Here is a 13,963-nt window from a genome sequence, read left to right on the forward strand (position 1 = left end):
AAAGGAGGTCCACTCAGATGCTGCTTTTCACTGAAAACAGCATAACATCATGTGTGTTACTTCAGAAATGTCAGTTTCTCTGGCCTCTGGTTTCAACTTACATCTCTGAAGAGGTCTGTGCAGCTAGTAAGGGTGCGGTTATGGACATCGTGATGTTCCAGAACACATACCCAGGTTCCAGCCCTAGCACCAAGAAGGAAGGAAGGAAGGGAGGAAGGAAGGAAGGAAGGAGGAAGGAAGGAAGGAAGGAGAGGGAGAGGGAGAGACGTTGTATTCGTACACCAAGAGAAAGATGCGTTCCCTGCATGTGCCATGAGGGAAATGGTTTAGTTTGGGACAGGTGGTGGCCAGGCCGTCCTCAGCTCACAATCACAATTCTCTCCCCTTGCAGAGCAAATCCAGCCCCACACCCTGTTCACGCCGCTGCTCATTGGCTTCGTGGTCACAGCCGGCTTGATGGGGATCATTGTGATGGTTCTCGCCTACAAATATTTGCAGGTGAGCGTAGAATTGTTCTCTCCCTGGGCCACCGCGGCTGACAGGGGAAGCGCTGATCGTTCAATGGTGACACATCTCTCTTTCCTTTCTCCTGCAGAAACCCATGTATGAAGTACAATGGAAGGTTGTCGAGGAGATAAATGGGAACAATTATGTTTACATAGACCCGACGCAGCTTCCTTACGACCACAAATGGGAGTTTCCCAGAAACAGGCTGAGTTTTGGTCAGTAGGAAGCAGGTGCTTTCCACGCTGCCCTTTTGTGTATGCGTAACTGTGATTTTTAGGGAACCCGCAGTGGCTTCCTTGCCTTGTTTCACCTAAAACGAGAAGTGCTTTTCTGTCAAACTGCACAGAAGTTGGCAGGGTTAGCGAAAAGAATCCTGTGGAGAGGCAGCTCCGGTCACACGTGTTTTCGATTGCCTTGTTGATTTGGGAACCTCACGAACACTGTTGTTTGTTCTTTGCGCTGACCCTGCTTTCTCCCTTCCTAAAGGAAAAACCTTGGGAGCTGGTGCCTTTGGGAAGGTGGTTGAGGCCACTGCCTATGGCTTGATTAAGTCGGATGCCGCCATGACGGTTGCCGTGAAGATGCTCAAACGTAAGTGTCTCCGGGGTGCTTACTTCCTGTACCGACCACCAGTTTGTCTAATAGTCCTCCCCCCTTTTTTTTTTTTTTTTTTTTTTTTTTTTTTTGCTAAAATACACCATTTTCCGTTTTAGCAAGTGCCCATTTAACGGAAAGGGAGGCCCTAATGTCAGAACTGAAGGTCCTGAGCTACCTGGGTAATCACATGAATATCGTCAACCTCCTTGGAGCGTGCACCGTGGGAGGTGAGTCTTGGGTCTGCATCGCCTGTTGCCCTCTGTCTGCCTCTCAAGTATGATCTAGGCAGTGCTTAATTGTAAACTATTTGAGAGAGATTTTTCACCCGAGCGCTTTGTTCTGTTTCGCTAGGTTTGGATTTCCACAGTGTTCCTAAGAATGTAGATTTTTATCATTCCTGAGTGTTGGGAGACTCCTGTCCTCTTGTTAGTTTGAGGTGTGGGCCGTGGCTGTGTTAGAACCACTCATTGCAGCCGTGTTTGGTGCCCATTACTCAGATTCTTTTATCTCCCCCAACCCCCGCTATAGTCAAAAGGACATCTATTGCACCCTAAGTAGAATGTTTTAAACTCCCACAAACTTTTGGGCACATACAGGATTTCTCTTTATGGGGAGCCATTCACACACACACACACCCCTTCCTCATTAGATATTGTGTGTGTGTGTGTGAGTGAGTGTGTGTGAGTGTGTGTGTGTGTGTGTGTGTGTGTGTGTTGAATTATAATACTCTCCCCCTTAAACAGTGTAAGCACATAGAGATGCAATTTTTGGTTCTATCATCCCGAGGGCCGGGATAGCTTTATTTATTGCTGTGCTATAATCTGTCACTTGGGAGTTAATGTTGATTTGCTGTCTGTAACTGAGAGGGGCCCCGAGCCTCCCGGTTTTCAAATGCACCACAAGGTAGAACAAGCTTTTCCCTTCCATTAAAAACAAGCTTCCAATTGTTGCCCCTAAGTCAGCATTCCCATCGAGGGTGTCTTGACCTTTCCAGAAGGCCTCTTGTTTGTCCTACAGGAACAAAGGAGTGTGGGGTGAGCTGTTGCTGTCTGTCTAGGGAGGACCACGGGACAGTAGGCAGCTCTAGACAGTGTCTCCAGACAGCCCCCGTAACTGTGCTTCTATATACACCATGAGTTGTTCACGAGGCAGTTTCTACCCAATTAGTGGCCTGTTAAAACTGCGCTCTTTAAACATTCCCAAGCAACAACTCTGTTTTCAAGTAGTAACCCTCAGGAAACCCGGTCGTTTCAGGCTTTTCGCCCACTCTCTAGTGTGGGCTTAGCTGCTCTGGGGCTACTTCCCTACCAGGCTGCAGCGTGAGTCCTTCATTTTCATAGTAACATTACAGCAAGGAGGCAGAACCATGCCTGCCGTACACAGAAGTGAATCAAAGGATCCCTGTAGGATACTTGATCATAGTAGAACCTTCGAAGGCAGTCATTTGTGGTTGTCAAACCAGCAGTCACGCCTGGCCCCGAATGTTCATGTCATTTAGACGCCCAGGTAGAAAGGGGCTTGCTTGTCCTGTGTCACTCTCTGCCATGTTGCCTTTTGTGATAAGCGATGCTAATAGATAGAATTATGTTGGGACTAAGAAGGCTTAGCCACTGAAGATGGATGGTAATGGCCACGCTCACCCTTGGATATTGCTACGGTAGGCAGGGTTATCTATCTATAGTCTATCTTGCTTGTACCTAACGTTTTCTTATATCCTCATAGGGCCCACCCTGGTCATTACAGAATACTGTTGCTATGGTGATCTTTTGAATTTCTTGAGAAGAAAGCGTGACTCGTTTATTTTCTCAAAGCAAGAAGAACAGGCAGACGCCGCACTTTATAAGAACCTTCTGCATTCAAAGGAGTCTTCCTGGTAAGGCTGATTTGCATAAATAGTCAGCTGTTGACAGGCAGTTCATGGGGTCATAAGGGTTTGCAATCAAGGCTGATTCTTTAAAAAATGAGCAGAGGTACTCCTAGGTGTGAAATCAGAATTATTAAATTATTTAAATGTGATTAACTATTTTGGAAGTTCAGATAGTACCCTTGAAGATTCAAATTGAGATTTTTTTCACTGATTTCTTTTAAGTGTGTGTCTCTGTCCTTGCCTAAGCCTTAGTCCTATGGAACTGGCTGTGTAACTACTTATAGGGAAGAGGGTAAAGGCTACCCACATGGTCAGTAAGTCCTGGAGACTGCAGACTGGCCAAGAACACCGAGCATATGTAGACTTCAAGTTATCAGCATCATTTTGGTGTCCCCATGCCCCGTGCTCCCAACGTCTTACTGCATTATAAAGACATCGCTATTGAAGAACGTTGGTTGAATGGACCTCGTCAACATCGTTCTCACGGGCCATGACACCAAGGATGATGTCTGCGCGGCTTTCAGTGCCTTAGAGGAAGTGCCCTAGTTTGATGTACATCCAGAGTAGAAACCTCTGCTCTGGCTTGTCCAGCCTTTCTTCCCAAGTCTGCTTGAGGTCCTTCAGTGGACATCAAAATCGCCCCCTTGTGTTTTATACTGCTTAATTGGCCAGTGGATACTAACCTCCATTTCATGTTGACTCTAAACCCCAGGTTCAAATCCCAGCACCAGAAACTAAAATCATCAAATGCCATAGGAACTGTACCCTATTTTTAAATGGCGGGGATTTTGGTCTTCTGAAGCATTAAATCCAGGCTTCCAAGGAGGCCTCAGTAAATACCCATGGGCTATTATCATATTATATTATATTATTATTACCAGTAAATACCTCGGGTAGCCTTCCCCACCACTGAAGTTTAAAGCCCCAGGGGAAGTATTTTCATTTTAGCCCTGTAAACTCGAGTTGTTTAATGCTGTACTAAAACGCCGCAGAGCTCACCTTTTGTTAGTTGATCTTGAGCACAGACGCTTCACATGGAGGCAGGAGCCTCGTTGGGGAGGTTTTGGTTTTTTGTTGTTTTTTTGTTGTTTAACTTTCTGAAGTAATGGCCTGAATCGGGCCGTCCTGTGTGATGTTCTTTGCGCTTTGGGATCCCATATGGGTTTGGAGCCACCAGCACGCTCTGAAGGAGGTTGTTGTCATGGTGTTTCTATGCTAATCAGAGGCAGGAAGTACTAGAAATCTTGAAGAGTCTCCAGCCAAATGTTGCAGATTCAAGAGGTCCAGATGGTCTAGAAAATCATCCAAATTATTGGTGTTTATCTGAACCAAACTTGGTTTTTTTCAAACCTTCTTCCCTTAGTCGATATATTTTAACCATCTCCCCTCTCACATGTCTTGGAAGTGCCTGTTGACTCTCCACTTGTCTGAGTAGGGGCTAATTTAGAGTCTGAAGTAACCTGAGGTAACATTTTTTAGCTCTGTTTTCCCCCATTAAATAAATCCATGATAGCGGGGGATAGGACTCTTCTCATTCCTGAGAATTGGACCTTAACATTGAATGGCAAATGCTCAGATCTCACAGAACCCGATTTTGAAACTTCATTCAACACTTGGGTTACTTTTCTTTCCCTAAAGTCAGTCTGCTCTACGGCGAATCGGGTGAAAGCTGGAGCCTGGCCCATCGGCGCCATGGCCCCACACCCTTTGCAGCTCTGGTCTCTTCAGTTCTGACGCAGGCCCCATATCTCTCCTGCAGTGACAGCTCAAACGAGTACATGGACATGAAGCCTGGCGTTTCCTATGTCGTACCAACCAAGACAGACAAAAGGAGATCCGCAAGAATAGGTGGGTACCCACCAAGCAGCCAGTGCAGCCCGACTGCAGGGGTTGTAATCAAACCTCATTCCTTATCTTGTCTCAGGGAGAAGGGCTAGGGGGTCAGGTACTGAGTTCAAAGAAACATGGGACAGGGATTTTGCCTCTTTCCCACCAACTGAAGTGAGTACGGCATCTCAGGAAGAAGCAAATGGCTGTGGCAGTTAAGGTTCACAAGTAGACGACTCAGGCAAAAGCACACGTCTTTAATCTAATATCTCACTGTTACATTTGTGAGATTCTGAAGATAGACCCACCATCATCCTAAGGTTTCTGGAACCCAGCCGGGGATTATCAGATAGCTATTAGCTTTGTGATTCAATGTCCACTTTTGTTCCTTCCCGAGGAGGTGACTGGCTCAGGAGGAGTTCACATAGCTTGTCCACTGCTAGCTTCCCATGCGGCGGCTGCTTCTCTCCTCTCCTTACCATTAAGGGCTTGTTTGTTTGTTTGATTGATGGTTTGATTGATTGATTGATTGATGGTTTGATTGATTGATTGGTGGCTTGTTTGGTTGGTTGATTGATTGATCGATCAATCGATTATTTTTGGTTTTTGTTTTGCATTTTGGGTTTCCGTTTTGCTTGCCGTCTCCCTAATAGACTCGTATATAGAAAGAGATGTGACTCCTGCCATCATGGAAGATGACGAGCTGGCTCTGGACCTGGAAGATTTGCTGAGCTTTTCCTACCAGGTGGCCAAGGGCATGGCGTTCCTCGCCTCCAAGAACGTAAGTGGCAGCGAGTCTCACGAGAGGAGGCACAGAGTCACCCCCTTCCCCCCCTTTTTTTTTCTTTAAGCCTTGAACATTTCGTAGTCCTAGTTAGAATTCAGAGTGTCATTTTGAAGTGTGGTAACCAAAAGCAGAGGAAATCTCGTTTCTCCACGTTCCAACTGCTGTCTCTTTGGAATTCCTGCTCTAATTTATAAGCTTAAAAGTGCAAACCTATCTAAATGAGCCTCCATGAATATTCTTTTATATGCAGCGAATTCATTTAAAGCGTTGGCTTCAAGATGTAGGATGTGCTTCTAGAAAAATAGAAGGATCGTGGTTTTATCAGAGAAGGGGGGGGGTGCCAGGAGTGTGCCTCACTGTTACGGTGCCTGGTGAGACCCACAGACTGTGAATGTGACTCAGGGAGCATCAGGAAGTAAGAAGAGGTCAGAGAGAGCAAGGGGCAGTTAGGAAGAGAAGGGAGGTGGGAAGAGAGGGGTGGACAGCACGTGATTCCGGAAGGGATGGATGTGTGTCCCAGGAGGAAGATGGGGCCAAGAGTGAGGTCACAGAGGCTCCTCTGGTGACATTCCCAGGTAATTACCAAACTGAAGACAGGCTGACATAAAAGACCCTCTTCCTTGTGTCCTTGGGAGAAGGCGTCTATGAACCTTTTTTTTTTTTAGGAGAGGACGTTCAAAGAGATGCATACAAAATGAACTTGCATTTTAGAAATTCGATTTGACTATTTATAATACATTTTCCTATGAATGGAAGGAGGGGAGAAAGACGTTTATTAGAATTGGGTTGGAAAGCAATTACAGTCATTAAAGTCCCGATTTGTAAAAACGCAAATGGGAATATCATGTGCGGCATAATTTTTATTTTCGGTGTACTAAATACTTTAAAACAAAAGGTTTTTCTTTTTTTATGTAAACACCATCGCAGTATTAAAATCTTCTCGCGGGGAGCCGAGATGAATGGCCGTTGTCGTTTTTTTCCCCTCTTCTCCCCCAACAGTGTATTCACAGAGATTTGGCAGCCAGGAATATCCTCCTCACTCACGGGCGGATCACAAAGATTTGCGATTTCGGCCTAGCCAGAGACATCAGGAATGATTCGAATTACGTGGTAAAAGGAAACGTGAGTGCCGGCCTCCGTCTCCCGAGTCTGCGTGGGATGCTGTGGTGTCCGGTTTTGACTCTAAATGGTTTTTCTATGATCATCTCACCCCAACTCCTACCTAGCAATCTCACGAGTTTTAGTGAAATTTTCACAGGACATCACGGCCACTGGTGTTTGCCAGTAGAGTTTTTAGTTATGACTGGGTAGTTAGGGGGCCTGCATTATTACAACCTGAGACTAGCAATGAATTTGACTTTGCTCAATTGTAACAAATGTAGACCTGAAGGTCTCGGTGGGCTCCCCCCACCCCCACCCCACCCCACCCCACCCCACACCATTGAAATACCATGTGCAAATGGCTGTAGTCTAAGACAGAGTATGCGCTGCTCAGATGCTGGGTCTTATAGTTAATATAGGGCTGTTAAGTAGATTCATAAGTAATGGTTGGTTTGTGGGACACAGTGGATTTTTCAAAGGGTTGTGCTTCATCACCAGCCTCGTGCCTTTGAACACGTCATCTTCCAATTTTTCTAGCAGGAGAAACTAAGGTATATTTTAGTGATGTATATCTGAGATAGCTAGCCAGCAGGGGCCAATGGGTACGGAAGGCCATAACCTCCTAGATATATATTCTTAGCTGCATCCCCTCCGCCCCCAGTCCATATTTATTCCTGGAGGTCCATTTTTGTGTCCGTCGTGATAGCAGACTTCCTTCTCGTTCATCTCCGTGGCACCTCTGTCGGCAGGCTGTGCACGATTTGGTTTTGTAAGGGTATTACCGGCTTTATGTCCTGCCCCATCATATGGTTCCGGAAAGGCTGTCAGGGTCAGATTTTTTTTTCCCCCCAGGAGATTTGATGAAATCAACTTCCTGGCTTAATATTTGAAGGCAGCTGGGAAATGTTTTGGTATTCAGGATAAAGGAGCAAGATAAGGAAGGAAGTGTCTGGGCCCAGGCTGGCTGAGCTCTGACCTGGTCCCGTTTCACGGGAGCGGGGCTGACTCAGCACTTGGAGGGGTTTTATGGGGCAAGAGTTCTCAGAACAGGGCCCGGACCCTTTGTGTTTTGAAATCCAAACCATCAGGACGGAGGCTGTGCCCCACCCAGTACCTTCCTGGCTCATTCTGTAGTAGACAAGTCAAGCAGTCGAACTGGCCAATAATTTGAGAAAGTTTCAAGCAAGGAACTGTGCGTGACCTTGAGAGCAGCGTGGAATTTTAAGTGTGGTCGTTGTAAAGTCCCTTTGTTCTCTGAAAGTTCTTTCGGAGAATCGAGAATTCTTAAATATTTTCCACACTGGGCTCTGAGTCTATGGGCCCATGTGCCCGTTGTCAGAATACCATGTCCAATGAATGGAATGCTTATATTTAACCAAGAAAAGCAGATATGCTGAACGAAAAGCAAATTTGATGGTAGACAATGCACACATTTAGGACAACATATCATAGAAGCTGTTGTGATTTCAAAGGGACGGCGAATGAAAGTTTTCATTTTGTAATTCCTGTAAATGCTGTGATCAGATGTGAAGTCTCTTGACTGTGGCGGACAAGTCTCCAAGCCTCTTTAGCCGCTTTTTCTAATTTTAGAAAATGCTAGACTTAGAGGTTAACGTTTAGATACCCAGGCCCCTTGAATTCAAGACTAGCTTAGCACTCCAGTTGAGAATGCAGCATAAAATCTGGGGATGGATAGGAGATGGTTTTTATAGTTGGTGAATCATCCCCTCCCTCACCCCACCCCCCACGCTAAAATAACTCCAGCCCTAGAAGGGCTCTCTTCTTAGTGTTCAGTCGTAAACGGATTTAAAGGATTGATTCCGCCTCGTGTGACAGATTAATATCCAGAAATCCTGATAGACTGTAAGAGGCCCTAGTAAACTTGGCCTGACTCAATGTCTCCTGACATAAGCACCAGCTACTCCCTCCTACACACACACACACACACACACACACACACACACCCCCACACACACACACACACACACACACAGCTCATCAGTGCCTGCCTGTCTGGGTAAATATTAGTGAGTTGGACTTTGCTAGGCATCTTTCTTCCTGCATTGCCTCATTTGTCCCATGAAACAACTCCCGGTATTTGAAGTTATTTTTGTTTTGCAAAAGATGGTTCTGAGCATGGCTTATTCGCCTTTAGGTAACTTCTCTAGTAGGTGTGTGAGGGGTAGTGAAGGGTGCACTTGGCAGGGGTCCAAGAGTGAACGGGAAGAGATTGCAGGCCAGGCAGAGAATTCCACAACAAAAAACTTAGCACTGAATCCCCTCTACCTCTCCGTATTTTGTCATTCCTGCATGTGGCCTCCTCATCCTGGTCAAAGATGACCAGATTGACAGCTAGCCTTCAAGGTCTAAAGCAGATGCATGAAGGGATGCGACAAGAAAGAGGACCTCGTTTGTTTTTCTCATGCCACTGCATAAAATTTAGATCTTAGCAGCTAAAACTAAGTGGTCTGACTATAGCTTGCTGCAAAGGAGGCTGGGAAATGTAGTTCTAGTTGGAAGAAGCCATATATGTTGTCGGCAAAAAAGGAAGATCAACACACTAAGTCTCCTCATTGTTCCAGGACATTATTGGAAGGAAGGTTAGAACCCGTGGGCTTCTCTGTTCTTGGTTTACTGTTCTATACTGACTCAACGCCCCTATTTTGAAAGGGAGATATTAGAACTGTGAATTATAAGTAGGGGAAGTGGCTGGAGGTCACGAAGGCTACAAGTCTTGTTAAGTGGGACTCACCCCTGCCCTCCAGCCAGATCCACACCTGCAGGAATGCTGTCCATCTTGTCTATTGAGCGTCTTCATTAACTGGTTTAATTTGCTGTGTTTCCTCCTAGGCACGGCTGCCCGTGAAGTGGATGGCACCGGAGAGCATTTTCAACTGCGTGTACACATTTGAAAGTGACGTCTGGTCCTATGGGATTTTCCTTTGGGAGCTATTCTCTCTAGGTAAAATGTGCCTTATCCAAGATGACCTCATTGTCCAAAAGTTTCTGGAGGTTTCCGTGGTATCTTGTCCTCTCAGACCGACATTGATTTGCCACCTCTCTCTACCCCAGGAAGCAGCCCCTACCCAGGGATGCCGGTCGATTCCAAGTTTTACAAGATGATCAAGGAAGGTTTCCGGATGCTCAGCCCAGAGCACGCGCCTGCCGCAATGTAAGGGCCCACACGCCTTTCCTTCCGATAACGTCCTTTTGAAAGACAGAAATGTTGACCGTCTTTGGCTAGCCCAGTTTGAAATGTCACTTGGTTCCTTCGGCCACCCCGCTCAAATGTCACGGCTGTGGTTCTATTCATAATCTCTTGTCACCGATAGCACAGAAGCTTTTGACAGTATCTCTCACACATGGGGTTTTATTCTCCGTATGTCACTTCGCACATCCTGGCCCAGAGCCCCAGATTTGTTATTGAAGTTGTCACGTGCTGGGCAGCAGAAAGCAGGTTAAGGGCACGGGGAGTGACTAACAGTGTTCCCTACCCCGACCTCCGGTTTGCAGGTATGAAGTCATGAAGACTTGCTGGGATGCTGACCCCCTGAAAAGGCCAACATTCAAGCAGGTTGTTCAGCTCATTGAGAAGCAGATCTCAGACAGCACCAAACATGTGAGTAACAAACAGGCCGTGCCCAGAATCCCTGTCCTCCTTATTTTGTGGTCATAGGCCTCAGGCTTCAAAGGACAAGGACCCATCTCTCCCACCTCCCTGGCTTTAATTATAAGCTAGGCTTCCTTCCGAGAGTGGAAATGGAAGCCCACCCATTCTTTCTGTTTCGCTCTCCCCCAACCTCCGCTTCTGTTCTAATCCAGCGAGATGTCGATGGGGGAGGGGCTTGTGTTCAGTTGTGTGGAATTAGATGTTGTCATAAGGCCTGGCCGTGCTTCCTCCTAGCCCTGGAATGTCGATCATGGGACTGTCTGGTCTCCTCCTCACGTGGCAGTGCCATTCACCCTGGGTGGGTGGGGGTGAACTCAAATGAAAGTCACAGAAGAAGATGGCTGGCTTGTCCACCTCAGTCAAGTGAGCTTTAAACAGCCAGAATCAGCCGCCACGGGCTCAGCCGTGTAGAAGCCTTGTTTGAAGTTAGGACATCCCTCCCAGTGATGTGGAGACTGAAATGAGCTAAATCCATTATTTCCTCTTCTGCTTCTAAGGAGGAATTGGCCATCTTTACTGGGACTAGACTCCATTTCAGCTGCCCCCCACCTCCCCCGGCAAGCCATCGGCTGGGAACTCTCTTTTCTAATAGCACGCGACTGATCCCTTTGAGTTAATGCTTGCTCTGCAGGGCATCAAAGCACATTTCGAATGAAACATCGTTTTCCACCCAAGCGCTTTGATTCCTGACAAGCGACCTCTGGAAGAGTCCTGGGCGTTGCTGCAAATTACACCAGCAGTTGGGTTGCAGTTGACTTTAGGGAGCTGCAAACCTTCCTCTCAGGCTAGCTAGTGCTTGCTTTCAGACACACCCCATCAAAAGAGAAACACTGCAAGCATTGTTCACGTTTCTTTCGTGAAATGACTTTCATGGGGGGATACTGAGGTATAAGCCCAATCTTGGTTTTGGCCACTATTTCTTTGCCAAGCCCCTTGTCTTGAGGATTCTGCAGCTGTGGGTGGCCCTGCTTGCTGGGTTGGTCACAGAGCCGCTGTGTTTGACCATGGGCTCTTTCTCCACAGATTTACTCCAACTTAGCAAACTGCAACCCCAACCCAGAGAACCCCGTGGTGGTGGACCATTCTGTGAGGGTCAATTCCGTCGGCAGCAGCACCTCTTCCACACAGCCTCTTCTCGTGCATGAGGACGCCTGAGTAGAAACGGAGCCTGATGGGCTTTGCTGTGGTCTCCAACCCCATTCTTCTGGCTTCTATGATGGTTATTTTGTTTTCCTTTGACTTGCATCCTACTCCAGGGTAGCGGGATCCCCGCCCCACCCCCAACCCCACTGTGATTCTGCCTTTTATGAGCACACTTTAGTGGCTGATGGCCTTTCCTTTTCGCCATTAGCCACCATCCCACCGCGAAGGTCCGAACCGTATGTATATATTTTCCCATTAGCAAAGTAGCCCCTACTGTAAACGGAAGGCCTCCTGCTTTAGAGGAGGAAGGGTAGGGTGGAACGGGGATGCCCGGAGTTCTTCACAGTGCTCCTCCGAGTGTGTTTGAAAAGTATGGCCAGTAGTTCATTTGAAGAGTTTAGAAGTAGTCCCGTTTTGGCCCAGAGAGCCTTCCATAATGACGGGCAGATGTATGTAGCAAGACTAGAAAGGGAAACCCAAGCCCTGTGTGTGGAAAGTAGACCATTATTAGAACCGAGGACACATGAGAACATCTAGGCCTAAGAAGTCTGGTCATGCTGAGAACGAGACCTAGGCTGAGAAGGCGCGAGCCCTGGAAGCATGGACATAGACGCTCTGTTCTGGGCCGCCGCGCGGGCTTTTGTACAACTGACCTGGTTTTTAAATAGTCTGCTGTTGGGGAGTAGAATTGGAGACAAGGCCTCCTCCCTAGCCAGCGTTTGTATATACTCACTGTACGTTGTATGCGTTCATACTTTGGAGCGGGGGATCCCCCCACAAGCTTTAGTTTCTGTGTACAACCCTGGCATTAGGTCTGCTGTATGTAAGAATAGATTTAATTAAGAGCCATACAAATTTGAAGGAAACAGTTAATGTTTTGGTTTTTGATTGTCCTTTTGTTTTGTTTTGTTTGTTTGTTTTTTTGTCTTGTTTTTGGAAAATGTAACTGCTAAGCACAATCTTTATAAGACCTCTTTGCCAACAATGTACTCGCTCTGTAGATGCTCCGGGACAAGCCTCCCATGCCAGAGTGGCTTTGCAGGCGAGAGAGAGATGATGCTGTTTGAAAAGGTTACCGTCTTACCTGTGATTCCCACAGGATGGAGAAAACAGTGCGGGTCCCGGTTTGGATTCTCACCTCGCAGGAAATGAAAGTCAGACTCAGCCTTTTACAGGCGCGTCCCGGACATCCGTCGGGCCGGTAGCTATGTGAGTGTGTATGTGTGTGCATGCGTGTGTATATGCGTGTGGGTGAGTTATGCTGGAGGGTCCTCCTCCAGGATCTGTGATAGAGCAGCTCCCATCGCTGCTCCTGTCTCTCTCCTGCTTCCCTGCATGGCGCTCGCTGTCTAGAAGAGTTTACCCAAAGCCACCACAGAGGCTAGCGGAGTGGAGTGCGGAAGGCCCTATGTATCTGAAACCCTCCTGCACTTAACACTCTTATCTTAGTGAACATACTGTACCCATTCCTTAGACCTTTCGTAATGCTGGCATCCCAGGCAAACATAGTTAACATGTACCCCGTAGACTGGGGCCTGGATGCTCCCTCGTCATCCCCCGCGTTGCCCGGGACCACTGTCTGGCATAAGGGGCCAGCGTGTACCTGGCAACATTCATGTGTTGTCCTACAAGATTCAGGCATGTTGCCTTCACGGCCTTCCCCACCCCCTCCTGCCCTGGATCCTTTAGCCCACACTTAGAGACGTGTGGCCATTAACCTGGAAGTGATCGTTTGCACTGGAGTGCTACACTCTTGCACCTTTCCAAAGTTAGCTGGTTCTCGGGTCGTGTTGTCACGTACGAGACTGTCACCGTTTAACCGTGCTCTGTCTGAAACATTTCTTTGTATTCCTATTGGCTTCAGTGTCGACTAAGGAGAATAGCTGTTAACTGTGGACGTCAGGTACTTCAGGGGCACACCATTGAGAATTTTGTCTTGGATATTCTTGAAAGTTTATATTTTTATAATTTTTTTTTTACATCAGATGTCAGATGTTTCTTTTAGTTGCTTGCTGTTTGGAATTATTACGTGGCTTTTTTTGTAAATATTGAAATGTAGCAATAATGTCTTTTGAATATTCCTGAGCCCCATGAGTCCCTGAAAATATTTTTTATAAATACAGTAACTTTATGTGTAAATAATAAGCCGTGCAAGTTTAAAGACGTCGTGTTCCACGTGGGTTTTTTCTGATATGTTGTCCAACTGTTGACAGTTCTGAAGAATTCTAATAAAAATGTAAATATATAAATCAAATATATTTTTCTGTTTGTTTTCTGGCTCATTTGATCAAAGTTTTGTGCACAACTTGTGTGAAATACATGAAGGATTCTCATGCCACATTGGGATTCATATCCTTGAAAACTCAATAGACATTTATTAGTAATTTTAGCACGTGCTATTTTAGTGTTTTGTTTTTTGGGTTTTTTGTTTGTTTGTTTGTTTTGTTTTTTGTTTGTTTTTTTT

The 13,963-nt window shown here is 46.5% G+C and overlaps 1 protein-coding gene across 2 annotated transcripts in view; it reads left to right on the forward strand.

Annotated features, from left to right (window-relative positions):
- Kit (KIT proto-oncogene, receptor tyrosine kinase) overlaps positions 1-13,757 on the forward strand; it is a 77,788-nt gene extending 64,031 nt beyond the window's left edge. For both annotated transcript variants that reach the window (XM_032916255.1, XM_032916256.1), the window contains exons 10-21: positions 392-498; positions 596-722; positions 994-1,098; positions 1,221-1,331; positions 2,827-2,977; positions 4,731-4,819; positions 5,452-5,579; positions 6,585-6,707; positions 9,537-9,648; positions 9,759-9,858; positions 10,200-10,305; positions 11,380-13,757. In XM_032916255.1, coding sequence (XP_032772146.1) covers positions 392-498; positions 596-722; positions 994-1,098; positions 1,221-1,331; positions 2,827-2,977; positions 4,731-4,819; positions 5,452-5,579; positions 6,585-6,707; positions 9,537-9,648; positions 9,759-9,858; positions 10,200-10,305; positions 11,380-11,511 — 1,391 coding nt within the window. In that variant the 3' untranslated portion in view covers positions 11,512-13,757. The remainder of the gene's footprint in view (positions 1-391; positions 499-595; positions 723-993; positions 1,099-1,220; positions 1,332-2,826; positions 2,978-4,730; positions 4,820-5,451; positions 5,580-6,584; positions 6,708-9,536; positions 9,649-9,758; positions 9,859-10,199; positions 10,306-11,379) is intronic.
- The last annotated feature ends 206 nt before the right edge of the window (positions 13,758-13,963 follow it).

This window comes from Rattus rattus, chromosome 11 (assembly GCF_011064425.1).
Source record: "Rattus rattus isolate New Zealand chromosome 11, Rrattus_CSIRO_v1, whole genome shotgun sequence".
Taxonomy (NCBI): Eukaryota; Metazoa; Chordata; class Mammalia; order Rodentia; family Muridae; genus Rattus; species Rattus rattus.